This window comes from Megalops cyprinoides, chromosome 13 (genome assembly GCF_013368585.1).
Source record: "Megalops cyprinoides isolate fMegCyp1 chromosome 13, fMegCyp1.pri, whole genome shotgun sequence".
NCBI lineage: Eukaryota > Metazoa > Chordata > Actinopteri > Elopiformes > Megalopidae > Megalops > Megalops cyprinoides.
In genome coordinates this window covers 9,982,594-10,009,273 of record NC_050595.1, presented here as the reverse complement: position 1 = coordinate 10,009,273, position 26,680 = coordinate 9,982,594, and the positions used below count along the sequence as shown (strand labels likewise).

At 48.6% G+C, this 26,680-nt stretch overlaps 2 protein-coding genes across 2 annotated transcripts; one reads left to right on the top strand and one right to left on the bottom strand.

The window, feature by feature from the left end:
* The first annotated feature begins 3,517 nt into the window (after positions 1-3,517).
* On the top strand, positions 3,518-12,283 carry wfdc1 (WAP four-disulfide core domain 1). The gene is made up of 7 exons (XM_036543824.1): positions 3,518-3,941; positions 9,817-10,006; positions 10,350-10,433; positions 10,891-11,031; positions 11,522-11,572; positions 11,729-11,795; positions 12,037-12,283. Exons 1-6 carry the CDS (start codon positions 3,834-3,836, stop codon positions 11,785-11,787), a joined length of 633 nt encoding a protein of 210 aa, XP_036399717.1. The 5' UTR covers positions 3,518-3,833; the 3' UTR covers positions 11,788-11,795; positions 12,037-12,283.
* Positions 12,284-14,295: 2,012 nt separating this feature from the next.
* On the bottom strand, positions 14,296-26,449 carry tango6 (transport and golgi organization 6 homolog (Drosophila)). The gene is made up of 18 exons (XM_036543869.1): positions 26,355-26,449; positions 24,373-25,022; positions 22,733-22,849; positions 22,300-22,432; positions 21,843-21,967; positions 21,382-21,544; positions 20,594-20,643; positions 20,161-20,273; positions 19,823-19,999; positions 19,535-19,661; positions 19,223-19,426; positions 18,709-18,843; positions 17,933-18,538; positions 17,385-17,442; positions 16,702-16,860; positions 15,905-16,056; positions 15,392-15,505; positions 14,296-14,799 (listed from the first exon to the last, which is right to left on the bottom strand). The coding sequence occupies exons 1-18, from the start codon at positions 26,404-26,406 to the stop codon at positions 14,623-14,625; spliced, it is 3,312 nt and encodes a 1,103-aa protein (XP_036399762.1). The 5' UTR covers positions 26,407-26,449; the 3' UTR covers positions 14,296-14,622.
* Between the last annotated feature and the right edge of the window lie 231 nt (positions 26,450-26,680).

The following is a 26,680-nucleotide window of genomic DNA, read 5'->3' as shown; positions in this document are numbered from 1 at the left end:
TACTTTTCCCTCTGAAGGATAGAAGTACATCTTCCCCCAGCACTTCCTATTAGAGGTAGTCTCATAAGAGCAGGGGTCACAGCAAACCACAGCCTTGGATGTCCGATTCAGCCACTCTGTTCGGGTTTGCTGGTGTCCAGACTTAGAGGAAAACAACACATTCTTTTTGTTATCATGCAGATAATTGAATAGCAGTTTAAGAAAACAAGAGTATAAGTGCTATTCCAAACTGTATAAGCACCCTAGGCAGAGACACTGGCTGACATTGGAAGCAGACAGTGAACTGCAGCAAGTGACCAAGAGTTGCGTCGTTTTCTTTAACGAGGGAAGAGTTAACAAGGCGGGTGGAGGCTCTTTTGAAGCCTGTAAGCAGAAACAGTTGATTGACCAAAGCTCAGCTCCCCCCCCAGAGGGCCCCCGCTCTCCCCTCCGACTCTCCGAACTTTACAGGGATCTTAACTTTGACCTCCTGGGCAGACTGTCGCTATAGTGACAGAATGTTGAAATGTTTTCTGTTTGACCTTCCTCTCAGGGGTTGTGCTGTGGAATTCCGGGCTGCTACCTGAGTTCAAAGGCTCCTGCGTTTATGTAGGCTTGCGGCAGGCGCGCAAGTGAGAGTGAGTGAGAGAGAGAGGGAGAAAGGAATGAAAGAAAGAGGATCAGAGAGGGGGGCTGTAATCTTTCCTGGCAGAGAGTTCTTCCTCCCGTGGGATAGCGAGATGACACTGATGGGCAGGATTGGAGGGAAAAGACCCTGAATGAGCTGTGATTGGTCCATCTTTTGGGGGGGATTAATGAGTCGATGGAGTCACACACAGTCTTAAAGAAATTACCTGAGTATGTGTGTGTAGGAGAGAGTGAATAGAAGAATTACTTATGTTCTGCTGTGCTGGAAGTCGCTCTGGATGCGAGCATCTGCTAAATGCATGTAATGTATATGTTTATGTGTTTGTGTGTTTATAGTGACCCCAGCTAAGGAAACCAGTATACACACACACACACACACACACACACACAAGCACACAAGCACACATGCTTCAAAGGTTCTCAAACTGCTATAAAACGTCTAGTCACACCTATGCTAACACTGCAAAGAGAAGCACTAGCAAGAGGAACGTCAGATGTTTGTGTGTGGATGTGTCAGAGAGAGAGAGAGAGAGAGATGGAGAGTCCATGAGTTTGCAGCAGATTACGGTAATTCAGGAGACAAACAGATGTGTTTAGTCTGTGACAGACTGCCCCCAGCTCACCCTACATCTCTGCTGTCCCCACCCACCCTCATGCACTCACCATCTGAGTCGTCTTCCTCCACCTTCCCATCAAAGCGAAATGGCAGCACAGGGGCCTCTGCTAGAATAATGTAAGATAAATACAGATCTGTGGATAATCAGCATGTAAACACTACCAATTTCAGCACACATGGGTGAGGGTTTCATATTTCGCCTGTGGCGAATGTACTGCCAATGAACGCCAAAGATGGTCAATGTATTTCCATTGTGACCGCAACCAAGGGCGGTCTGGAATTGCCAGAAAATAAGCTATCAAGCCTTACTCTCTCCACGGTGGTGACCACTAACATGCACACTGGGCCTCTCACCCTTCCCCCCCCCAAAACCGTTTACCCTTTCTCAGGCATCTTTCCCTCTCTGTACAGCAGGGTTTTGTTCTCCTCTGACAGGCAGTGTGAGATTCAGGGAGGCTCTCTGTGGGGTTCAATTCCATGCTCGGAGAAGGGAGGGGTGGGCGAGGGGAGGTGAGAGGTCACGGGCGCTCCAGTAAGCACACTCCCCCACCCGCCCCCTGCCCACTGCTACACACTGCTACACACTGCTACACTGGGAAAGTCTGTACAAGAGCACTGTTTCTCACTGGGTGCAGGTGAGCGTGCATGATCGAGGAGAGGAACCGTTAGGTGTGTAGGCTGCCTTTAATAATCGTGTGGTACACATAGTTACAACCTTAGTTATGGGCTGGACCTCCCGTGAGCCTGAGTGCAAAAGGTGTCATCGGGGAGGGGAAGCGTTCCTGTTCTTCCAGGCCCCCCTACAGCAGGCCGGCGTTCGCCTGAGACGCAGCCCCACACACTCCCATCTGCTCCGAATTAGCGTGGGCGGAGTGCTCATCAGTCCCCTTGCTTACAGACACATCTCAGTCTGCGGAGACAGTTCCCTCACATCAAAGGCGTTCCTGCCTCTCTGATCGTGCCGGAGTGCCTCCGTATGTTTAGTTGAGACAGCCCCTACGTGGGGGGATTAGCCAATGCGGGCCCTCACCACTGCCGGTGCTCAAGAGATCCCTATCAGCTCCACCCGGACGCCATGTTCGTAGACGCACGCACGCACGCACGCACGCACGCAGGCCCGCTTGTTTGGGCTCAGCAGGCACGCACACAGTCCCGTACTCCAGTGCCTCTCCGGGTCTTTATTCTGAAAGCGGAAAGGGGTTTTTTGTATTGGGGGGGAGTGGGTTTTAGGGAGGGCAGGGCCGGGCCTTTTCTCCGCACGCTAGTGGGTGCCGATGCTACTCTGTCGCTGCTCGGAAGGGGAGGGGGCGGGGTAACGGTCCATTGCAGCTGTCCTTCGTTCTCAGGCTGGGAGGGGCCAGACGTGGACCTTGCAGCTGTCACTCTGAAGAAAGAATGGGTGTTTGGTGATGAAGGGGGGGGTGGGGTCACTGGGTTTGAACCCTTGACCTGGATACAGGCAGGGGAAGCTCTCTGGGAGACGTGCACAAAGGTCCGGCCAATAGGTGAATAGAGATCCCTCGGATGGATTGGATGGATTGAGTCGATCATTCACTTACTCAGGAGAGCTGACAAATTGGCAACGCATTGATTACATTAAACAACCAGTTTTAACAACAGGATACATTATCAATGGATAGCTATTGCTGTCCACAGTGATAAAAGCTATCACTATGTTTTGCCCCTTCTCAAACCCAACAGCTCGAGACAGACTTCACCCAGCTGGGCCTTCATTCCATGCGCTAGGCGCCTCTGCCTGAAAAACCACCAGCAACAACCCTCTCCTCTTTCAGTGGAGGGAGGTAGTGACCCGCTTTTGGAGGTATAAAAAGCCACTACAAGGGGGTCACCCCTTCGCAAACTCACCCTTTCAGTCCTCAGATCCTCTACCACGTCCTTAACCCCACCACAGGCCTCTTCGCCACACACACACACAGTCTCAACGATAATTCCCCTCCTTTCTCCCTGACAGTTTAAACACAGATCACAAATGTGAGTGGTGGAGAGGAGATCTAAAAATACCTCATTCTCTGCACCTCACTGTCTCCTGGTCTCTCCCCTCCCTCTCTCCCCACCCTCCCCTCCTTCTCCCCCCCCCGCTCCCTCCCTCTCCCTCAGAAAGAGGCAGGCATGTGCTTCCCGTGCTGGCCCTATTAGCTCTGATGCACAGACAGCAGCCTCATCTCTCCGTCCTTCGCTCCTGTCCTCTTCCCCTCCTCCTCCTCCTCCACCTGCTCTTTTTTTCTCCACACTCCCTTCTTCTCTCTCCTTCCCGCTATTCCCTCCCTCCTTGAAAGAAAGAGAAAGAGAGAGAGCGAGAGAGAAAGAGATAGAGAGAGTTTCTCCAGGGGCGCTGAAAAGGTAACTACATCTGCGTGCGCAGGAGAACAGGGCACCCCGCAGCTACAACGGCTGCTTCCACTGGACTACTGCACAAGAACAGAAGGGGAGAGGGAAAAAAACTAAAGTAACGACCAGAGAGGCAAAGAGGCAGCAGAGTAAGGGCTGCAGGAGTGGAAGGCAGACGGAAAGAAGGAAATAATAAGGAACAGAAGAAGGACAACGGGAGGGCTGAGACAGACGGGAAACCATGCAGGCTTCTGCCACAGCTCCCGTGGCGCTGGTTCTGTGCACGCTGGTTCTGATGTCCGGGCCCGGGAGTGCTCGTCGGATCAGGAGGAGGGGACTAAGCCAAAAGGTGGGGGTCAAACCCGACGTGAGTACGGCCAGTGTTGTAGAGCCGGGGAGCGTGTTTGTGTGTGAGTGGGGTACAGCGTGGCAGAGAAGTCAAAGGGCACACACTGTTGAGCTGGGAGTGGGGTCGGAGCTATCGCAACAGCATATTTCTAGAGCTTAAGGCTTGTGGCAAAGGGAGTCGTGGTGTTATGTATAGCTTGTAAAGTTTAGGCAGAATCATTGCAGAGGTTGTGTGTGTATGTACAGAGATGGGCAGGAGGGTGGGGAGGGAGGGGGGTGTCCAGCGAGGGCGGGAACTCTGCTCCCCCCACCAGTGTCCCCCCTGCCCCCCAGCTCATTAGCTCTGCTCAGCGCTGAACTGATTGATCAAAGCTAACGAGACTCAGTGTGGCGCTCGGCTGGCCGGACTGCCGCACGGACATTCCTCACGGACGCAGCTTCAAAGCCACTGTAATTGGAACATGCTGGATACTCAAAGCAGAGCCCCCCCTTTCCATTCCCTCCCTTTCTCTCTCTCTCTCTCTCTCCCCCCCCCCCCCCCCCCCCTCTCTCTCTCTCTCTCTCTCTCTCTCTCTCTCTCTCTCCCTCTCTCTCTCTCTCTCTCAGCAGACTCTGAATTCCTCCTCCTGGGCTGGATCAACATGGACAGCTGCTGCCAGCCTCTTTTCCATGTCCATTTCAGCCATTCTTCCCCCTTTCTGTAGTTCTTTCTTTCTTTCTTTATTTCTGTTTATTTCTTTCTTACTTTCTCTTTCCTTCCCATCCTCCTTCTCTCACTGTTTTTACATTGACACTTACCTGTGCTGTGGATTATAGCGCTGGTAATCATTGTTTATGCACTTAACCGATGTTCTTATCAGAATCCAGCTCAAATGAAGTCCCAGCTCAGAATGAAATTGCAGAGCATCACTGTCTAATTCAGCATTCCATCACAGAATGAATTTGGACAACATTAGTGATTCAGAATGAGGTTGCATAGTATCAGTGTTTGTTTCTTAATAGGGAAGTTCAGAGAGTTTGGTTCTCTTACTGAGACACAGAGTCCCTCCCCAGGTCAGCCCAGCTCAGTCCTGCCCAGTTCCGATCCAGCTGGATCAGGTCCCGGGCCCAGTTGTGATCCAGCTGGATCCAGTCCCGGCCCAGTTCTGATCCAGCTGGCTTCGGTCCCGCCCCAGTTCTGAATCTCCTCGGCTGACTGGGTCCGCTGGAGCCTCTGGTTCCATTAAAACACTGGAAGTGATTCCTGGGTGAATTCCACACTGATCCCAGCTGGAGCTGATTAAGCTAGCTCAGACAGTCTGGTGAGCTCTGAGTAAGAAAGCAGTAGAACCCAGACTTTCACACAGGTGAGAATTATACAGGTGACCCAGATGCGATATGGCACAGACAGACACAGGTGAGAATTATACAGGTGATACTCATCCCAGGACTGCCCAGAGGTCATGCAGAATTGCAGTATTAGTTGGTTAATAAATTATTTTAGAGATACTGACCCTGTGATGTACATGGGCAAGTTGGAAAATCAACAGAAAATCAATGTACAGTGTTAAGCTTGGCTTCCCCGGTTCACCCAGAATTCTCAGCCTTTGAGCACGCTCAGTCTGTTCCCTCACCACTGTGAACAAACAGAGTCCACTCTACTGGAACCTTTTCCTTCCTTGGGAAACACTGTGAACATGACCGTGACTGTGACAATGACCACGACTGTGACCGTGACCGTGATGCAGGGAGACTGCGCAAAGTCTTTCGCAGGGTTAGCATTGTGTTGCGGGAGGCTGGAGACAGGTATAGGTCACTGTGTTACAGTTGTGGTGCAAGGTGGTATCAAGGGGCCCCTGTGTTACTGTGTGTTTGGGGTTATTTAGAGGGATACCTGTGTGAGAGCATATACGTGTGGCGTGTATACAGGGGTAAATATTAGCACATGTTGTATTGGGGGTTTATACAGAGATCACTAGGACTGCATCTCTCTATACTGGCTACCTGTTACGCCTTGAATGAAATTCAAAACTGGTTCTGGTCTGCTGAGCTGTAACAAAAACTGTACCTCCAGACTTACAAACTGTCATCACACCTTACTCTGCAGCCAGACCACTTTGTGCTGCTACCTTTGGATACCTCGCTGTCCCCTCCTGGAAGGGTCATCCATCATGCTGAGATCCCTTCTTTTTTGAGTTCTCTGACATTTTGTCCTCCTGACGCTAATTTGATTTAGAAGATATAAAATTTCTTGGAATCTCAACCTACAGGATTTTTAAAAGTCTGCTAGCAACTCAAGTTTCTGCAGATGTTTTAGCTCATTCGGAAACAAGGTGTGATGATACAAACCTTTGGCGTTTTTGGTTGCACGATCTAATAAATGTTGCATGGTAATAGTTTAAGGGTGTATATTTTCCCCAATGGCCCTACATTTCAAGGCTAGCGCTAACGATTCAGTATCTGCAAGCTAATGGCCAAACCTATTGAATGCATTTTTTGTGAATTGCTCTGAATAAGAGTGTCTGCCAAATGTATAATGTAACAAAATGTAAATGCGTAGATGTGGCGCATATATAGAGAGAACTCTTGTCAGTTATGTGTTGAGGCCGCTGTGTTATCGTATATGTTTGTGGGTATACAGGAGCTCTTTTGTTAGTGTGGGGGCAAAGGGGTGCGTATAGGCACCGTTGTGTTTGTGCAGCCGTGCACTTGATAATGTATGGGAATGCTCTGGCAGCACAAAGGGGAACATTGTTGTAACGTTTACATGACCTCGACAAACTCGACTCTTTCTTCCCGTCATGGTTCTGACTCACCGTCTCTTCAGTTCGGCTCAGTTTGCTTGGTTGACAGATGAGCAATTGCAATACAGGATTGCCAAAGCAGCAGTGATGCAAAAACACAGATGTAAATCTAATTAATATAAACTGAGCATTCGTAACACAGCAATTTCATTTACGTTAACATAAACACCACGAAATTCCTGCCTTTACTCCCTCTTTATGGCCACTCAGTGTGGTTGAGGGGTCATTTTGTCAGTACTACAGTACTACAGCAGTACTACAGCAGTACAGTAGTAATACAGTAGTATTACAGTAGTTTCTGCCCTGCAGTCATCAGCCCACTGGCTGGGGGAAATAGTTATCTCAGTGCAAACTGGGGGTGGAAAGAGTTAACCAGCACGCTAATGCCGGTCAGGCGGTGTGAAAATGTTTGAGAACATTACAGTATTTTACAGGATTAGATCCCCAGATTTTCTCCAGAGATCCAAAGAGCCGTTATTGGGGATGACTGAGTGTGAGGCCCAGTGCCCCAGCCCCCCGCCAATCCGAACGTTCAGCGCGCACTGCCGGGTCAGCGCACGTCCGCATTGGCTTGCTCAGCAGACGCTTGAATCAGGCGTGATTCAAACACTCTGCATTTTTACTTGTCATGTGTTTAAACCACTGAATTTTTAGGCTCGAGTTCCTTGCTCAAGGGCGAAACGGCAGTCTCTCGTCTAGAACTCTCACTCTCCCCACTCCACAAGCGATCTGAAAGCAATCCAGAGCACCACCACTGACCCCAGATCAGTTTTAGCTGGGTTTGTTTTTTCCTCTCAAAATGGGGCTAGAATTGGCGTTCCAACAGCTGTGGGTAGTATGTGCCCCAAGTGTGAGCAGTCTCTGTGCAGTTGTTCAGAGTATTATCTGTCCCAACCCAGGGTCAGTTAACCCACTCTTAACCCTGTCCATAACCATTTTGTGTAAAACATGGATACTGATCCGTGATCAGTGCTTACAGGTGAAAATATCTGTACATAGCCTAGATACCTATTATACATTCCTAACATTCAAACCATCAATTCAAACCATCCATACAAGTCAAGACACACACATGACTTGTGAGGCTCTGTGTGCTTTTGAAGAATAAGGAGAAAAGGACACTTCTCAATCTGCAGGAAGTTATCTTTTGGACTTAAATAAACTAAATATAATTCAATCCATTGTAAAAAAAAATTTAAAAAATCACGGGCCCTCCCAGCCACTCTGTCACAAAAGTAGATGGTTCTGGAGACTGCTCCAGCTTTCTCCGTCGGCTCTGCAGATTGGCTTGCCGACACAACACTCATTCATCTGCAGAAACGTGGGAGAGTACACACACACAAATATGCACAGAAGTACAAGCAGGCAGTCTGACACATGCTCAGAAACAAATGCATGCACATGCACACGCACAGACATGTGTGTGCACACACACACACGCAGTGCCACCAGCGCTCGTGCCAAACATTTGCTTTCAGTTTAACAGCGGTCGGGTTTGGAATTGACGACATCGCGGTCTGCCAAATAAACTGTACTGAATAACGACCACGCGCGCTCCAAAAAGTCATTATCAAATTAGTTTAAAAACCTCTCAGGCTAGTATGTGTGCTGAGATGCAGGCTAAGGCAGAACGAGAAAATGGGAGCACCATTCGGCCACTGTCAGCCGCACGCACCGCAAAACACAAAGACATGAGCTTCTGGGAAGTCTTCATTTGTAGAAAAGCCCTCTGGCCACAGCACTAGGCAAAATAGTTCTCCTCATAAAAGTTTTAATGAACACGTACAATCATCACAGAAACAAAGACAACAGTTGTAGAGAGGTGTGGGAAGCTACATATATGTATGTTTGTGTGTGTGCGTGCGTGCGTGCGTGTGTGTGTGTTTCTGGTAGAGAGAATTCAACAGCTATGCCAGTCTGTCTGCCTCCACAATACTTCCCTGCAGGAGTAGCGTACTTTCCCCAATCTAATCCAACTGCGAATCTTAACCGCTGATATCTTGCAATGAACCAGAGCCAGCACTTTGCGGCCAATGGGGAGAACGGTTCTCCTCCATTGACCTAATAACTGGAAATGGCGCCTTAACAAGAGTCATGTCAGTGAAGTCAGTGGTGTGAATATGTGGCTGTGTTACAGATCTGATTCGGTTAATGTTTCTGAGGTTGAAGGAGAAGCAGTTGCACACAGACAGTTACAATACAGTTATGCACGAAGGCGAGTGGTTTTCGGTTTGTTGATCTGTATGACCATGACAGAGCAGAACCACAGAAGATCATACAGTAACCTGGTGCTCCAGGGTCTCCATATGGCTGTCAGGTCTCCCACCTCCAGTGAATGTCATTAAGAAAGCACACTAAACCCTTCTTTTTTACCTCAGGACCCCCCCAAAAATTCACTGTCCTCTATGACCCACCCGCTACACCAGGCCCATGTTGAGTCCTGTGCCAGGGCTACAGCAGGGCTGCTGTATTAGAGCCCCGGGCCCAAAACTTGGCCAACCATGTATGCCCATTTGGATCTTGATTACTTAATAATAATTAATAATTTATAATTAATCATTAATAATGTTGTCACTACTTCAGTATAATGTTATATAGGTCCAGGAAACTGGAGCTATGAACAGAAATCTCTTGTTTTGTTCATATTGTCACATGAGCATAATTGCACAGCGGAGTTTGGAAAATCACACCAGACCTGTCATATTAAAAGGATAGATACTAAGCTTCATTTAATACATAATTGGAGTGTATTATGAGGAGTGTTTACATAATTTAGGTTATATTTAATATTTCCGGTGCCATGTGATAAAATGCCCCTGTTTTATCTGTCTAATAAAAACTTACCTGCTCTGAATAAATCATTTACCAGAAATGAGAAACACACGTATTCATAGATTGTTTTATCAATAAGAAGTGGGTAATATATGACTTGCATTCACCATTTTTCCAATAAAAAAGCAGCCGAGGAAACCGGCGGTAGATGGTCAGGAGTGAGATTATGGCGCCATCTGCTGGCAACGGTGGGAATCATCTGAGGCTTTCTAAGACCACGGTGTGTGATCCGTTCCGCTGTGCTTCTTTATCTGACCTCAGGACTACGAGTACCCGAACCAGTCAGCACAGCACCAGAAGAGCGACCGCTGCCCGCCGCCACCCCAGATGCTTCCAGAGCGGGCGTGCGAGGTGCCCAGCTGCCGCTCCGACTCCGAGTGTGAGCGCCACAAGCGCTGCTGCTACAACGGCTGCATCTACGCCTGCCTGGAGTCCGTGCAGCCTCCGCCAGGTGAGAGTCGCGTCACCGCGGGATTGCACATTGATTGTGTACTGATGTTGCATTGCCTGTGTGCTATGTGTTGTGTATTCATAGCAAATTGATAGTGCATTGATAGAATATTGTTTCATAATTGTGTATTAGCTGTACATTTGATGGTGTATTGATCATGCTCTAATAGTGTATTTATGATGTATTGATCAGTATATGACTGTAATTGTGTACTGTATATTAATAGAGTATTGCTGTGTATAGGTGATGTATTATTAGTATAGTGGTGGTGTATTGATCAGTGCTGAGTTGTAGTATTGGAAGAAATCATGCATTGATTGCATATTGATGGTTTATTGATCAGTACTGGACTGGCTGGTGCAGCCCAAGCCCCGGTGGTTGGGTGGAAACGGCTGGCTCCTGGACGGACCAGAGGAAGTCCTGCAGGGTGAGAGGCTACTGTCACTACTCAGTTCTGCACGTATATCTGTACCTTCTACATAAACGCTGTCTATCCTTACATCTCCCATTCACGTGTGTGTGTGTGTCCATCTGACAATCTGTGTATCTTACATTTCTTTCAAGCCTCCATTTCTTACATCATCTCTGTCTGTTTGCTTGTCACCCGTCAGGAAAAGGCTCCTCCAGTCTTAGGCAGAATTGCTCAGTTTGTGGGATAAAACGGTCTTTACTGATAGAGAATTGAATGTGGTGTTTTCTCCTCCAAAACTCCCCTGGGTGCTGCGGAGCTTCGGTGCTGAGCTGTGGAGTCTGGTTCTTGTTCTTGCCCCTCAGTCAGCGCCAGACTTGCTCTCATGTGAACTGAAAATGAGCCTTGAGGTCACTGATGGAGTGTGTATAATCTTGACCATGTCTCTCCCCCCCACACTCCCCCCACTCTATAGCGGAGGCGTGCAGCACCACAGAGGATGGGGACGAGCCCTTGCACTGTCCCACAGGGTACGAGTGTCACATCATCAGCCCCGGGAACCCCTCCACCGGCGTCCCAAACCGCGGCCAGTGCATTAAGCAGCGGGGATCCTCTGGTCAGTGACCCCACCCCCCGCCAATCACCAATCACCGCCTAGCACCTACATGCCAATCACTGTCCAATGCCCAGAATCATCAGCTACTGATGACTACTGACACTAACCACTGTCAGACATCCCCCGGCTTCATCCCCTACACACTACCACCGCTAACCCAAACACCAATCCCTGTTGACCACCTTACCCCATCAACCACACACAAACCATTCACTTATGTCTGACAGCTCAGCCATGTTACATCATCTAGTGATTATTCACCTTATTCATTTACATTCAGTGCACATTTTTAAGTTACAGTAGCCATTACATTACAGTAGGTCATTTTAAATTTAATTTAAATCTAGTACCAAGTGAATTACTGTAACCCTTTTTCAAGTTTGAAGCAAGTCATTATCTTTGCCAAAGAACAGGCCTTTCCCAAAGGCGTGCATTGATGTAACTACCAGCTAGTTAAAGTAAAAAACATTTCCTCTCTTTCATTCTCCAGATGGACGCAGTCTGAGGCACAAGTACTTCAAAGATTACAAGGATTACCTGGGTAAGGACACGCAGAAACACTGAAATTATAATCATTTCAGCTCTCACACATGTAGGTGAAGGAACAATACAAGTCCAGCTTTTTCCCTGCAAATGGTGACTTCATGCAACTTCGTTCCTTTACCAGCTTAGCCTTTAACCTTGCCTGTCATCACAGGAAGCAACTCAAACAATGCAGTGGGCTATGAGAAGCATCACCACAAACACCTGGGCTGAAGAACAAGGTAAGGAAGAGGGGAGAGAGAGGGGAAGAGAGTCTAGCAGCTGTAATCTAAATACTACTGAAAAAAACTGCTGAGACCTGGCACCTTTCTACATGGTCAGGATCCTGGCCAGTGAAGTAGTGCCTCGTGTAGTTCGAACTGAACTGAAATGGTGAAGATAATTCCAGATTTTAAAATGGCTGCCTAGTAGCCTGTCAGTGGCTAACCTTTGCTTACTTCTCTCTCAACACTCTGACCTCAGTCCCCTGGGTACACCGCCCCATTGGCTGCTGATGTCCGTCCTCCCAGCCCCGCCCATCCTCACCCTACCTCCACAGGAGACACTGGTATGGAGGAAAACTTCATCTCGTTATTACGCTCAACATTCACTTCCCGACTGAGGCAGTCTCGCGCAACTCTGTCCACTTCCTGTCAATTGTCCAAGACGTCCAATCAGCTGACTGATTGAGGACTTCAGAAACATCCACTTTGTACTGGCCTGGAACACAGGCAACCAAAGACTGGTCCAGAATACAGGAAACAAAATATTTGTACAAACTATAGGAAATTAAAGTCATATAGGTGCTTCATAACTACAAAATCTCTTACCTGGAATATCTAGGAAAACCAGGCCAACATTTCCTACCTCTGCTGAAGTAAACAAACCAAAAGCATTATAAGGACAATCCTGACAGGCAAAAGTACTCTCACACACAAACGTACACAACTACAGACAGGGCACAGATGACTTAGATATGCAGACATACACACACACAAACATAGTGTGCAAAACGATGAGAATACTAAGGTCCTCATTTCTATGTGCACAAGCCAAGGCTAGACTGGGGTGGTGTTCAATACTTGCCACTCTCTGACACACAACATCAAGAGCATGTGCTTGCCCCACCCCAACACACTCCCCCCTCACACACATATACACACAAACACATAGACACACACAATCACGGCCACCTCCACTCTGCTCTGGAATCCTCCACGACATGAAAGCCATGTTTATTTTTAACCTCCCCCTCCCAGTTAGCAGGCAGCCCACTCAGCCCACCCTGCTATCGCGGCACAGGAGTGTGTGTGTCTGATCTCCTGCGCTTACTGTAACACCCACAAAGGATCAAACAGAATACCATCACATCCCTGGAATCTGTGTACTGAGCCAGGGCTAGAAAGCAGACAAATCCAAACACACTGGATGCACAAAGACCTTAATAACATAGAGCAAGGCTTTACCAACCTGTCACATGTGTGTGTGTGTGTCTGCGTATGCACATATGCACGTGCTCATACACACTTACACAAACACCCCCGCTGTCTCCTTTCTGAAGTGACACACAAACAGTACAATAAGCTCTAGATGACCCCCCCCCCCCCCCCCCCCCAAAGTCAGGTCCAGAGTCATTAAAGGAGGATAGGACGTCCCTACACTTCTTGCATTTGCCAGAACACTTGCCAGTTGCGGCACACCATCTGTGCCTGTCCTATTCCTCTGTTCTCGGATCCTTCGATCAGGTTTAGCGACGCAGTGCCATTGCCTACCTCTGCCTAAGCTAGCTCCTTCAATAAGCTACAGGTGTCCCCTGTGCAATCACCTCTCGGGAATAACAAGCTATTCATGTCCTCCGACTCAAAAGGACAAGAAAAAAGGACTATAAAACAAACAGGTGCTGTAACAATAACCAGTGTATTCCAAATAAAAAACGCTGTGCAGGTACATGACTGACGTACAGGCCTGTGGAATGTTTCTTGTGTTGTTCTTCCTTTTCCTCTTCACAGAACACACTGCCACTATCTGGATTTCAACCCCCCCCAAACCAAATTATGTGTTCCCCCGCACGCAAGCAACACATCAAAGCACGCACACGCCCACCCCCTGCACCGACCCCTGACTGACACCACAGACGCACGCTCTCCACATAATAGAGATGATGAATCAAAGACACACTGACCCATTTTTAACGCCATCAAGGGAGCGGATGAAGTGACAACCGCGTTTAGATGGAAGGACAAGGAAGCTAAGAGGCTGCTTCGGCTGGTAACCTCACCTGTGTGCCCTTCTTGTCTCATTGCTGCTACAATGCGCCCTCCTTTCATGCCAAAACCACAACGAGAGGAGTTCAGACCTCTCTTTCTCAAACACGAACACATCTTCCATTTACTTTCAATAGGTTTCATTCACGTTTCTGTCCTTTAGTAGCCGCTTTTATGCAGGACAACTTAAAATTTGCCAAGTATACTGCATCTAACAAAGTGGCATGACAGACTACATACAAGACACTTCTGGCCATGTTTGAAAACGCATCAGCCCCAGGTTAGAGAGTCCAGCAGGGGGCGCTCCATCATGACCAGAGACCCATCCTCCAGTAGCACCACACACAAGAGAGGAGGGGGAAGAGGAAGCCAGGGCACATTGCAACACTGACCTGTACTACTACACATGCTCAAAGGACACAGAAAGAAAGGCTACCAGTTTAAAAGGCAAAAACACTCGTAGTAGCAAAAATCTCCAATCTGACAGAAGTTACAAATGCTCAGAATATAAATATATATTTTGTATTTATACAGCCGCATATTCACCGTAGCAATCCTGGTCACATAACACACTCAAACCTGGGATTTGAACCTGCAAACTAGTTGCTTGTGAAGGCCAGTATAGGTGCATTACAAAGCCGTCCCTTCAACTCCCATTAGACCAAGATGTTGAAGATGACAAAGTCTGCTCAAGTCCCTCTATGGCTATGCCTGATGCGTCAACACAGATGTCACCCCTTAAGAGCCATGTTTGGTGTGGCAGGGCAGAAGTCCCTTCTTTGAAGCCATGTTTGGTGTGTCCACCTCAGGGCAGCACTACAATCTTCTTCTCCAGTTTCTGCTCAGGGAAAAGGAATTTCTTCATGACATCATCCAGCTCCACCAACGCCAGCTGGGCATGCACCACAGCCACATCGTCCCTGTCCGATCGCACCACCCACTTCAGGGCCCGGTACAGGTCCAGCAGAACATCGCCTAGGACCTACACACAGAGAAAATGGCTCCATTACACCCAGGTGTGGCCAGCTGAACGTAGAGGAAAAGGGCTCCATCACACAAAGGCATGACGAATCGCACGCAGAGAAACAGGCTCCATCACACACAGACATGATAAGTCGTACACAGACGAAAGGGCTCCGCCACAAAGAGGGGAGTTGAACACACAGCTGGACAGGAGTATAGGTGCAGAAGGGGGAGAGGCGTACAGGTGAAGAGCTGTGCAGGTATGGAGTTGTACAGGTGAGAGAGAGAATAGAGAATTGTACAGGTAGAGAGCTGTTGCGCAGGTGAGGAGGAGGAGAGCTGTACTGGCAGAGGGGTGTACAGGTATGGACATGCACAGGTGTGGAGATGGAGAGCTGTGTTAGCGGGTTGTGCAGGTGTGGAGGTGTACAGGTGTGGAGATGGAGAGCTGTGTTAGCGGGTTGTGCAGGTGTGGAGGTGTACAGGTGTGGAGATGGAGAGCTGTGTTGGCGGGTTGTGCAGGTGTGGAGGTGTACAGGTGTGGAGATGGAGAGCTCTGTTAGCGAGTTGTGCAGGTGTGGAGGTGTACAGGGAAGATGCGGAGTTCCTACCTGTGTGGTTCTTTCACTCAGGCCTCTCAGCAGCAGAACGATGACGTGCACAGCAGCTCTGCGCACCTCGGGCTCCTGCTCCGTCTTTATCAGAGCCGTCAAACAGGAGCTCAGCTGGAACACACACACACACACGCGCACACACGCACGCACACACACACACACGCGCACACGCACACACACACACGCACACACACGCGCGCACACACACGCGCACACACGCGCACGCACACACGCGCACGCACACACACGCACACACACGCGCACACACACGCGCACACACACGCGCACACACACACACGCACACACACACGGGCGCGCACACACACACACACACACGCACACACGTCAAAAGTTCAACATGCCACAGAAGGCCACTGTTCAAGACCCTGGACTAAGTGACTGCACTGACCCCATGACTCATTGACTGACTCTGGCCTCCTGTGTCAAAGGCCCACGCTTGAGAGTCATTTACTTACTGACTGACTAATTGACCGATTGGGTGACTCTTACCTCCTGTGCCAGCGGGCCCAGGGAGAAGTTCAGCCTCTGGCAGAGCTCTCCCAGGTTGGACAGACTGCTGGCCCTGATGGTGCTGTCCTCATCCCTTACCCCCTGCAGGAATGCTCCAATCAGGGGCCGGCCATGGTGGGGAGCCAGGTCACCTGACACACAGAAGGGGCAGGGTAGGTTATCCTTATTGAGGAGAGAGACTAATGCATACAGTTATTAAAAAAAAACATTTAACTGTTGGAACAGTAAAGCATGGGAAAGTTCTCTCATGATGTTGAGCCTATTTGGGAGGACTGCTGGTTTATCTAGATAACTGGGCTGGGCTACTGCAGCATACCCTATGTACAGCACTGCTCAAAAGTTTGGACACACTTTTCTATCTTTATTTTTACTATTTTCCACATTTTAGAATAATAGTAAAGCCATCAAACCTATGACATAACACAAATGGAATTACGCAGTCTCCAAAAAAGTGTTACAAATCACTCCACTCCAAAAAAATGCCCAAAAATCTTATATTTTAGATTCTTCAAAATAGCCAGAAAATATTTTTTTTAATTAAACATTTATTCATAGAAATTCATACACAGGCATCACGTTCACTATTTATATTTATCTAAGAAACAAATTTCAAGCAGTTATGTATAAGTCTTTAGATCAAAGTGTCTTCCAATGCATGTTTCCCACTATGTAAATCAGGTGTGTTTCTACCTTTAGACTGGTACTGTAGGTGGAGAGAATGGGATACAGAGAGACTGAGATCTGGTACCCAGCGGCAGAGAACGCTGCGGACTCACCCAGGGCCCTGCTCGCCCTCATCAGAGCCTCGCCCACTTTCAGACGCGTCTCCAGCGGCCTCGCCTGGTGGGGGGAGGGGTCAATGGCTCCACCCCGGAACTCCTGCAGCAGCCGCTGGAGGACCCTTTCAGGGAAAGAATCGGCCAAAACGGCCAGGCCTGGAGAGAGAGAGTACCGCTGAGATAGCTGGGACAGGGTGTGACCTCCATTCAGACACCAGCAGCTTGCATATACGCATGTTTTTCTAATCAGTGTCAATAATCAACACAGTGAATTTCATTATTACATTATTATTATAGGCATTTGGCAGGCACACTTATCCAGAGCGAATTACATCGGTTACAGTTTTTTTTACAGTGTTATCCATTTATACAGCTGGATATTTACTGAGGCAGTTGTGGGTTAAGTACCTTGTCCAAGGGTACAGCAGCAGTGCCCCAGTGGGGAATCGAACCGGCAACCTTTCAGTTACGAGTCCTTCCTATGAGTTACTTTCCTTAACCACTATGTTGAGATTTGAGATTTCATCAATCTCAACAGCCCACTGCTAGAGACAATGGACTGGTTAATGTAGCCTAAATACACTCAACAGTTCTTGTTAACTGAGGGCCTTTTGTGATGACATAAGCTCAGACTGTGGTCAACAGAAGGACTGCAACTCATTCACCCGTTCCCCACTTACCCTGAATGGCTGAGAGATACACAAACGTGTCTTCGTGTTCCAGATTCTCCAGAAAGAGCTGGAGGGTAGAGGTGTCAGACACAACGTTAGGCAATGACAACAGAATCCCACTTTGTTTCCAAGAATCTAAAATATACATCATCCCTCCAGGCACTAGCCACTGCACAGACAATATGCAGAATGAAAAAAGTACTGCACCGGGAGCTTTCTACTCAAGTTACAATCTAATAAATATAACACATACGCTTCACCAATGCGGACAGACTGACTTACCAAGCCTGCCTTGCTCAGAAAGCCTAACATGTCCTAAGCACTTTACTCAGATTAGTATGTGCATACTGCACTATAACAGCTAAAAAAGACTGACATATTTCCACCTCCTGCCATATTTAACCACACACCAGACACACACACACACACACACACACACCTACAGACACACAGACCCACAGACACACACACACACCTACAGATACACACACCCACAGACACAGACACAGACAACAGACACACACACACACACACACACAGACAGCAGGGCCTCTTACGGTGAGCACTCTCTCCTGGGCCTGCAGCGCCTCGGTGTTCCTCTCCTGAAGCGCTCTCGTCAGCGTCCTCAGCGCCACAGCCCGGGTCGGGACGTCGGGGTGGCAGGCCTCCAGCAGACACTCGGAGAAGGCCTTGCTGGGGGAGGCGGCGGGAGACTTGCTGACCCCTGACCCGCCACCCGCTGGCACTGTCATGTGAGCTTCTGTTCCAGTGGGACTCCGTGCCGCCCCCTGTGATACCTCCTCCACCAAGGGCGTTTGGGTAGGCCTGTCACCTCTCCTGGCAGAAGCACTTGCTTTCCTGTGCTCTGAGAGGGGAGTGGCTTGGGAAGCAGGCGTGTTGGGTGTGGTTTGGGGAGTGGCTGTGGTGTGGGTTTTTTGGGAAGCGGGTGTTCTGTGGGGGGTGTGAGGTGTGGCAGTGTCGGTTTGTGAGCCAACGGGGTGGGCTGCCCGGGTTACGCTGTCGGGGCAGAACGCCCCATGCGTTGCCACAGCTGCCCTCAGGTCCATGGCCAGCTCTTGGATGACTGGGTCTGGGTGCTGCTGGGAAATGCGGTCCAGGGGTGGCAGGAGCGCTGACATGGATGCGTAGTCTTGCGCACTCAGCTGTGGGGAGGAATGGCCGCATCATACATAGCATCAATCCCATGAAACATCTCACAGACATCAAACATCAAATACTAACCCAGCCATGAATCACTTTTATCTATCATCTTTATCAACAGCCTGAAGGCAACTGTCACTAATTCCCCAGCCTGGTCAGACAGCAGCTGTACCTGCATATTTCCTGCCATCATGGTGGCCACCAGGCCCATCCCCATGCTGAGAGTCTGGGTCTCCATAGGTCCCTCAGAGTCGTGGTCCAAACCCACACAGGCCCGCTCCAGCATAGCCACGATGAACTGCACCACCTTACAGAGACAGAGCCTGGGTCAGAGCTGCTGTGAGCACACACACACGTACATATGCACACACACGCATGCATACACGCGCACACACACACACACAATTGCACACATGCACACAGACACAGACAGACAGACACACACACACACAGACATGCGCGTAACCATAAGCACACGTGCATGCACACACACATGTAATAAAAAAACATCTGCAAGCATACAAGCATGCACACTCAAACACCAGTAAAAACATTTGTCCCTTGGTGGTCAAAGACTCTTCAACACAACACCAAGTAACACCTATTGCTCGCTCCAATGATCACTGTAACGTTATAATACACAAAGGGATTCAGCCACTCGTGTTCTCTGCACGGGGTCAGCTGACCTGGGAGGGCTTGCGCAGCAGCAGGGTGTGGGAGAGGCCCTCACACATGACCGCCAGCACCTGCAGCAGGGCCAGCCTCCGGCCCCGGCCCTCACCGCGCCTCAGCAGGTGCTGTTCCAGCTCCAGCAGCGTCATGGCTGCTGTGTCCATCCTTTCCTCCTCATCCTCCTCTTCATCCTGCTCCGCCGCCACGCCAGTCAGCTCCTGCGGGGGGAGAGATACATATCAGGCCACCCCGGCACGCACTCACTAACAGCGGCCCACAATCCAAGCTCTACGAGTTCGCAGCCTCCGGCCAGCAGGGGGCAGCACCTTCAGCAGCTCCAGGAAGAAGTCTCCGGGCAGGTCGCTGTCCTTTATCTCGGCCAGCAGCTGGACCAGACACTCCACGCTCCACTGCTCCCCTGACACCTTCTCATACAGAGCCTCATCTTCATCACTGATGAGGAAGAGGAGGGAAGAGACAGAGAGAGAGAGAAAGAAATGAGATGATGAGGGTGAAAGAGGGATGTTGGAAAGAAAAGAATTTACAAAACCAATTTATGATGTGTGTCTATACTGTGACATAACAGTGATGTAATGGTGTCACTGGTCAGTCACCTGACAGGCTCTTTCTGTGTAAGTGTGGCTCCTCCCTCACTGCCGGGTGAGAACTGGAGCCCAGGGGCGACGCCGCCCGCCTGGCTGCTGAGACCACACAGCTGCTTCAGAGAGTTCAGGGCCTCCTGGGGTGTTGTGTTGGCCAGGTACCACAGGAGGATCTCCTGACAGGGAGCACTGTGGAGCCAACAGTCATGACTTAGTGCAAAACAGTGTTCAGAGCAGCAGTGTGAAGCCTTGGTTAGGGCAGCAGTGGGGAGCAGCGGTCAGAATAGCAGTGGGGAAGAGTGGTCAGGTCAGCAGTGTGGAGCAGCAACAGACAGTAGAAACACACTAACCGTAAGTGGCAGACACTCTGCTTGGTGAAACAGTACAGAGAGAAGAGCACAGGAACTGTGTCTCCCAGAGCCTTCAACAGAGCAGGGCATGGACTGTTCCCAACTACACACACCTGAGAAAGAGACAGGGAGGGAAGGACAGCAGGGGGGTACACCGAAAGAGGGAGAGTGGGAGGAGGGAGGACAGACAGAGACAGGGAAGAAGAAAGGCAGTGTCAAATAAAGGTAGAGACAGAATTTCTGCTCAGCAGTCAGCAACAGTGTGTATTATACACACAACGTCACTGAATATTATAACGATGGTGATAATGACACTGAGAGTACATGTTGACCAAATTACAACAAAAAGCTCTCAGTAGCCATGCTCAGACTAAACAGAGGCTCAATGACATCATCAGTGTGAGACAGGCTGTGTTGTGTGTGCTGCGCTCACCTTGTACACATCCTCCACGCTACGTGTTATTTCCCACTCCTCCACAGGACCTGGGCCAAAACAGACTCAATCACTGACTGGAAACTATCAGCTTTTCCGACAATACTTATATATCTGTGAGACATTTCTCTTTTTAAATTCCTAGCCTACGGTTTGCAAGGGCAGTGGGCCCATTTCTATTTGGAGAAATAAAGAAAAATACCTCTGTACACAATAAATAGAATGTAATTTTATTTATTCAGAATTTCCAGACAGAAGCCAGAAATAACAGGACTTGTAGCAATACGATGGAAACAACCTGCTAAAACAATGGGGCCATCAGAATATCACAGTGGAAATATCCCAGAGCGCAAAGTGAAATATCCCAGAAATATCCCAAGTGGGGAAAATACAGGTGGGATTATCGGGGTACCACAGTAGAAACTTCTTGTTGTTGCAACAGTACCACAATCTCCCAGTGCTTCAGTTTACCACTCAGTAAGGAATGCCGTGATGGTACAGAGATAGCACTGCCCTGAATCAGTGTGTCAGAGAGTCTGTTTATCAGTGTGTGTCTGTATCCACACTGATAAACTGCTTTATAAACTGCTATATAATAAGGCTTACACTTTTAAAGCAAGATCAAAGCTGAACTGGTATCAGAATCAGCAGACTTATTAAGACACCATGACTAAAGCTGCCACATGCTGGCAGCATGACAGTGCTGTGTTGTGCATTTTGGAGACTCGTAACGTTAACGTGCTGGCAGACACTCACAAATCAGGGCTGCCCCCCCACCCTGCACTGACCTGTCGCACCTCCGCAGCGAGCGAGCGGGCCGAAGAGAGGGGCCAGCAGGTGCCTCTGGGCAAGCTCTGGACGCTCCTGCGCCATGGTGAGCACCGCCCTGGTGACCACGCGCTGAAACTGCAGGGCTGTCAGCTTGTCTTTGAAGTGCAGCAGCTCCAGCACCTGAGCAGTGACAGGAAACACTCTCAGAGTGAAAACCTACCACGGGAGGTCTTCCATGAGCTACAGGGACCACTTGCTAATAATACTGCATTACTGGAAGCTGGAATGCAATATGTGGAAAACCCCCTTGCATTACAACTGGAAGGTAAAATGATTAGAAAATTATCAAATAGAAAGCAATAGTCCTTGTTCTTGATCAGATGGACATAGCTATGTTAGCAAATGTTACAGGATTAACATGTTATGCTGTGCTGGTTCTTTGCTAAAACCCCACCCCGTGAAAGACATTGACACATACCTGCGGGCACACCTGGCTGTAGTAGTCCTCCAGAGAGAGAGACTGCTGAGGGCAGGCCGCCAGGATCCTGGCCACTGCATCACACTTCCTCCAGTCTGTCACAGCCACTTCTGGCCCAGCGCCCCCTAGTGGATGGAGGGTGAGCGACTCCCGTAGTTTACAATTATATCCATTTATACAGCTGGATATTTACTCTTGCAATTGTGGGTTAAGTACCTTGCCCAAGGGTACAACAGCAGCATCCTGGCAGAGAATCGAACTAGCAACCTTTTGATTACGAGTCCTGTTGCTTACCATTACACCACACCGCTGCCCTACACCCCGCACCCAGCCCCCACCCATCTGCGTTCTGTTAACCCCACCTCCCCTGCGTTACGCCCCGACTGTGTCTCCAATCAGCACCACGCTCAAACTTTAACAGCACGGCCTGTGTTTCTGCCGGCGTTCCCATCCTCACCTTCCAGCACGGCTCTCACCACGGCCTGGACTCCGCTGGGCTGCATCAGCCTGTCTGACAGCAGCTGGCCACACAGGCGGCGCAGCCAGGGCGGGGCCTGGGCCAGGGGCTGCCCGCCGCAGCCGGGAGGGGCCTGCAGGCACGAGGGAGCGCAAAGAGCCATCACGACACCGTCTAACACCACGCAGCACATCACATGCCTCACACGCGCATACAGGCTTCACTCACCCAGAGGCTTCACAGATACCCGAGCAGAACAACTACTTGCGCACACACAGAAAGGTTACAAACAAAGATGTGCACACGGACTGCATACTTCACACCCAAGGTTACACACACACGTAAACGTACACACACATAAACATCACTCACAGACACACGTTCATACAGACTGACAACATCACACACATGTGGCAGCGTACTGGCAGCATACCTGTTTGGGACCCCCTTGAAGAATCAGGAGCTCTTTAATGACAATTGGCTGGTACACCTTCCCCAGAAGGTCCTGCAGAGCCTTCCTGCACTTCAAGCGCTCTTCCATGCTGATGCCCTATTGCAAAAACACAAAGACACCTGTGACACACACGCTACACACATGCTATATATGTGCTATGTGCACACCATCCTAGAGGACACATACTACCCCCTCTGCATACAATCCCAAAATATAGATCCTCACAAATAATAGTCCTGTGTGAATAGTCCTGAGTTCATTTATTGCTGCTGAATCATTGTTTTATGCTTTTCAGAGCTGTAGTGCATGCTATCGTGCATGGAAATTTGTGAAATTCAATGAGTATTATGGCCTAACTGAAATATTCATTGCACAGTATATATACAATATATATACTATATCTAGTATATATATATATATATATATATATATATATATATATATATATATAATTTAGCAGAATTGGCAAGGGCTTCTAAAATATGTCTTTATCATGCTGTCTTTCTGGTAATACTTTATTTTATGCCAATGAAACAATGATTTGCTCAAGTACGAAAATAACGAAGAACAAAATTTCATAATAACACAAAGTTTCAAATCCCATCTGTGATCGAGAAGACAGCAAATATAACGTATGTTTACCATCAACAAAGCAGCAAGAAAAAGGCCCAGCATTTAGTCAAAAGATTTAGGCAAATGAAATGGAGTAGCAGTTTCAGGAAGGGAAGAATAACGCTACCAGAAAATAGCTCTGAACTTCAGCAGCCTCAGTACTATGAATTTAAACATTGAACTTGCTATAAAAGCTTCTTCACAGCATGTCCTTTCATTTGAAATCTCCATCTGGACAGTGCTGTGTTAATGGCTTCAAACTAAGAGTGCGGGAAAATACATTCAAACAGAAGCTTTTACCGCAACACTTGCAGCTGTTCACTTTAAAGACAGTTTCAATAATGAGTAAAATTTCTGTGTAGTTCTGATATACTAACTTTACATAACATGAACATTACAATAAAATGATAAAGGTGTCATAAGTGTTATTTTTTTTAATGATTTGTGCTCTCTAGTCATCTGCATTATCGCAAATATTTTGGTGAGAAAAGTCAAGAAATTCAAATTTCTTATATAAAAACATGTGACTTGTGCTAGCCTGCCCAGCTGAAATGCATTGTACTGGACTGTGTACTAAGTTCTCAGCCTAGAAGACTTGGTTTGGCACATTATGTTATTAACAAGAGATGACTCACCCTTAGGGTGCCGCTTACTCATAACACTTGGACCTTTCAGAGCTTTGCTAACAGGATACAGTAAATTGCCAAATATCTAGCTGATCCACCTGATTATTTTTTCCACAGATAAACAAAAACACAGTAATTCAGCCACTCACCAGGCCACTCATCTCAGTAGGCACCCAGATTTGACACCCTACTGAAGAGGAAGGCAGTATATTATACTACCATTATCCAACAATGTAATATTTGTGCTTGATGCTTATGCCCTCCAAAAGTACTCCCTTACACACAGAAGTATACAACATGTCCAATACATGCCCAACACTGTGGCTCTAGCAACACGGCGTGAACACTTCAGTGAGACTCGCTTGATGAGAGGTACAGTACCTTTTCGCACTCACTGCTGCCCCCCTCTGGCCTCTGCGGGCGGTGTCCCAGCTGGCAGAGACCCGCCGTGACGTCACCCAGGTGCCGCGTGAAGACCAAGGTAGCGAGAGAGGAGAGCTGGGATATCTCCAGCAGCACGGATGTGGTGGCCAGGAGCCGGCGGTCGCAGGCGGGGGCCTCGCCTCGGCGCACCGCCCCCTCCACCACCGCCCCGAACGCCGACCTGCGCCCCAGGGGCACGCCCACCCCAGGGGCCAGGTACGGGCAGAGGCCCAGCGTGACCGCAAACTGCAGCGCCGCCCCGACGGCCTTCTGCTGGCTCACGCTGAGAACGTCCGGGGGCAGGGGCGGGGCCGCCTCGGGGGTGCGGGGGTTGGGCTGAGCTGGGGCGGGGCGGAAGGACTCCAGCAGGCGGGTCAGGTGACGAGCCAAACTCAGCAGAAGGAGAAGACATTCCTGCGTGAAGCGCCAGGTGATGTCCTCTGTGTGCCGGTACCATCCCGCCCCCTGGCGGACCTGTTCCCTCAGGCCGCGTAGCTCCTCCCATCCCGGCTCCACCCTCAGGCGTTCTTCTAGAAGCTCCAGGTTTGCCTGCAGCGCGCACAACAGCGCCCCCTGCTGCGTAGACTGCGCAGGACTCACATAGGCCTCTGGAGGACAATAGCGAGGTGGATGGTGATCAACAGTTCAGGACCACAAAATGACAATAGTAAGAACAGCCTAATGGGGACCACTAAATAGAGTTCAAAACCATAAAATACACCACTGCTCTCATCCCAGCCGTAACTCTCTCACATGGTATATCCTCCTGAACCAGCGATGACCTCTTTCAACAACTTCCACGGACTCGTACAGGCTAAACCCACATAATCTTTCAGTTAAGTTCGGGTTCTTGATCTTGATCCACAGGCCCCACCAAGTATTCTGGTTTTCAATTAACTGAACATAACTGATTGGGTGGGATTTCAATTTTAATTGAATACTGGCCTGAATTTAACACTTAACCTTTCACTATAACTAAGCCCTTGTTAGAAGAAATGCATAGTTGGAGGCAGGTTTTTTGTCTGTCTCAATTATTTATACTAAATGAAGGGTTCAATACATTATTCTGGGTCAAGGGGACCAGGTGTGAGACAGTTACTACTGTAATAAATAATATAGCACCTCTACTGTGTTGTCTGAGTTTGATCATATGAGTTTGATAATATGTTTTTATTTAAATAAACGAATGCATGAAAAGAAACCACGGTTTCACATTTGATTATACACTGTACATCATTCTGAGCTAGGACATTTTAATTTAAATGAGCCAAACCACTTGAAACTTCTTTTAGCGTCATTATTAAGCTATGTGATACCCGGGGAACTTAATATGGGAGAGTAAGAAATTAGGTGAGGGCAGAGGAGTTTTGAGCGGAAGAGTGCGGGCGCTCTTTCAGCAGCCGCAGGTGAAGACGTCTGAGCGCCTGTTCTATCGACACCTGCGTATATTGTGCGCAGGTGTTAGTGATGTTATTTGTCTGTATCCACCACAGCTGCACTGACCGCTCAGACCTTTCAAATGTTCTTTCAATACTTGAGAACTGGAACTAACCCTGATGAGTTAAAGCCAGATAGTGCTGTCTTGTCCAGCCAGCATACACTATGTGAGCATACTAACACAACGACAGTGGTTAGATCTCTCTTTCAAGAAAGAGCTAGTTAACGTTAGCAACATTCTTTAAGCCACGGGATTCCAGAGAATTCCACAAGTCAGTGTTAGCTTGCTTGCTATAGCTAAATCGCTGAACAGTTTATATTTGTTTGCTTAGCAGCAACCTAACACACGGACACACAGCTGAACTACGTGTATGCTAGGCAGCTAGCATACACGCTGCTTGCTGGCAGGCTAATTACTTGTAACTTTAATGTATCTGACGTGGTCTCTAATGTGATTTCCACATTTCTGCCCTGACGTGAATTCCGAACCGGATGTTACTGACCTCCGATAGGTTTCGTTAGGACAGAGAGAGCCTCCACAAAAGCCGATGTCATTTCAACCAAAGAATTCCCTCAAATCTCCTACGCGTTTCAGCCTCCCAACTAGCCCAAAGCTCATGGCGGCGCATTCAATAATACGTCATTATGTGGCGCTCTCTAGCTTTTTTTTTTTTTTTTTTCAAGAGTAATGAGGGGGGGGGGGAGTTACAATAAGGAAACCAAACAGACAGACCCAACAGAGAAAAACAAACAGCCTTTATTAGTGTCGAAACCAAAATCCTGCAATTCAGCGAAGAATACTTTCCATATTTACGTAAATTTAAAATAA

Excerpts from the sequence above, each read along its gene's own strand:
- wfdc1 (XM_036543824.1), top strand. The coding sequence starts at position 3,834 with ATGCAGGCTTCTGCCACAGCTCCCGTGGCGCTGGTTCTGTGCACGCTG. Across the intron at positions 3,942-9,816 it reads GGAGGGGACTAAGCCAAAAG|GACTACGAGTACCCGAACCA; the intron begins GTGGGGGTCAAA and ends ATCTGACCTCAG. Across the intron at positions 10,434-10,890 it reads ACCAGAGGAAGTCCTGCAGG|CGGAGGCGTGCAGCACCACA; the intron begins GTGAGAGGCTAC and ends CCCACTCTATAG.
- tango6 (XM_036543869.1), bottom strand. The coding sequence starts at position 26,406 with ATGACATCGGCTTTTGTGGAGGCTCTCTCTGTCCTAACGAAACCTATC. Across the intron at positions 22,433-22,732 it reads TTCAAGGGGGTCCCAAACAG|GCCCCTCCCGGCTGCGGCGG; the intron begins GTATGCTGCCAG and ends TCGTGCCTGCAG. Across the intron at positions 18,539-18,708 it reads TGATGGCAGGAAATATGCAG|CTGAGTGCGCAAGACTACGC; the intron begins GTACAGCTGCTG and ends TCCTCCCCACAG.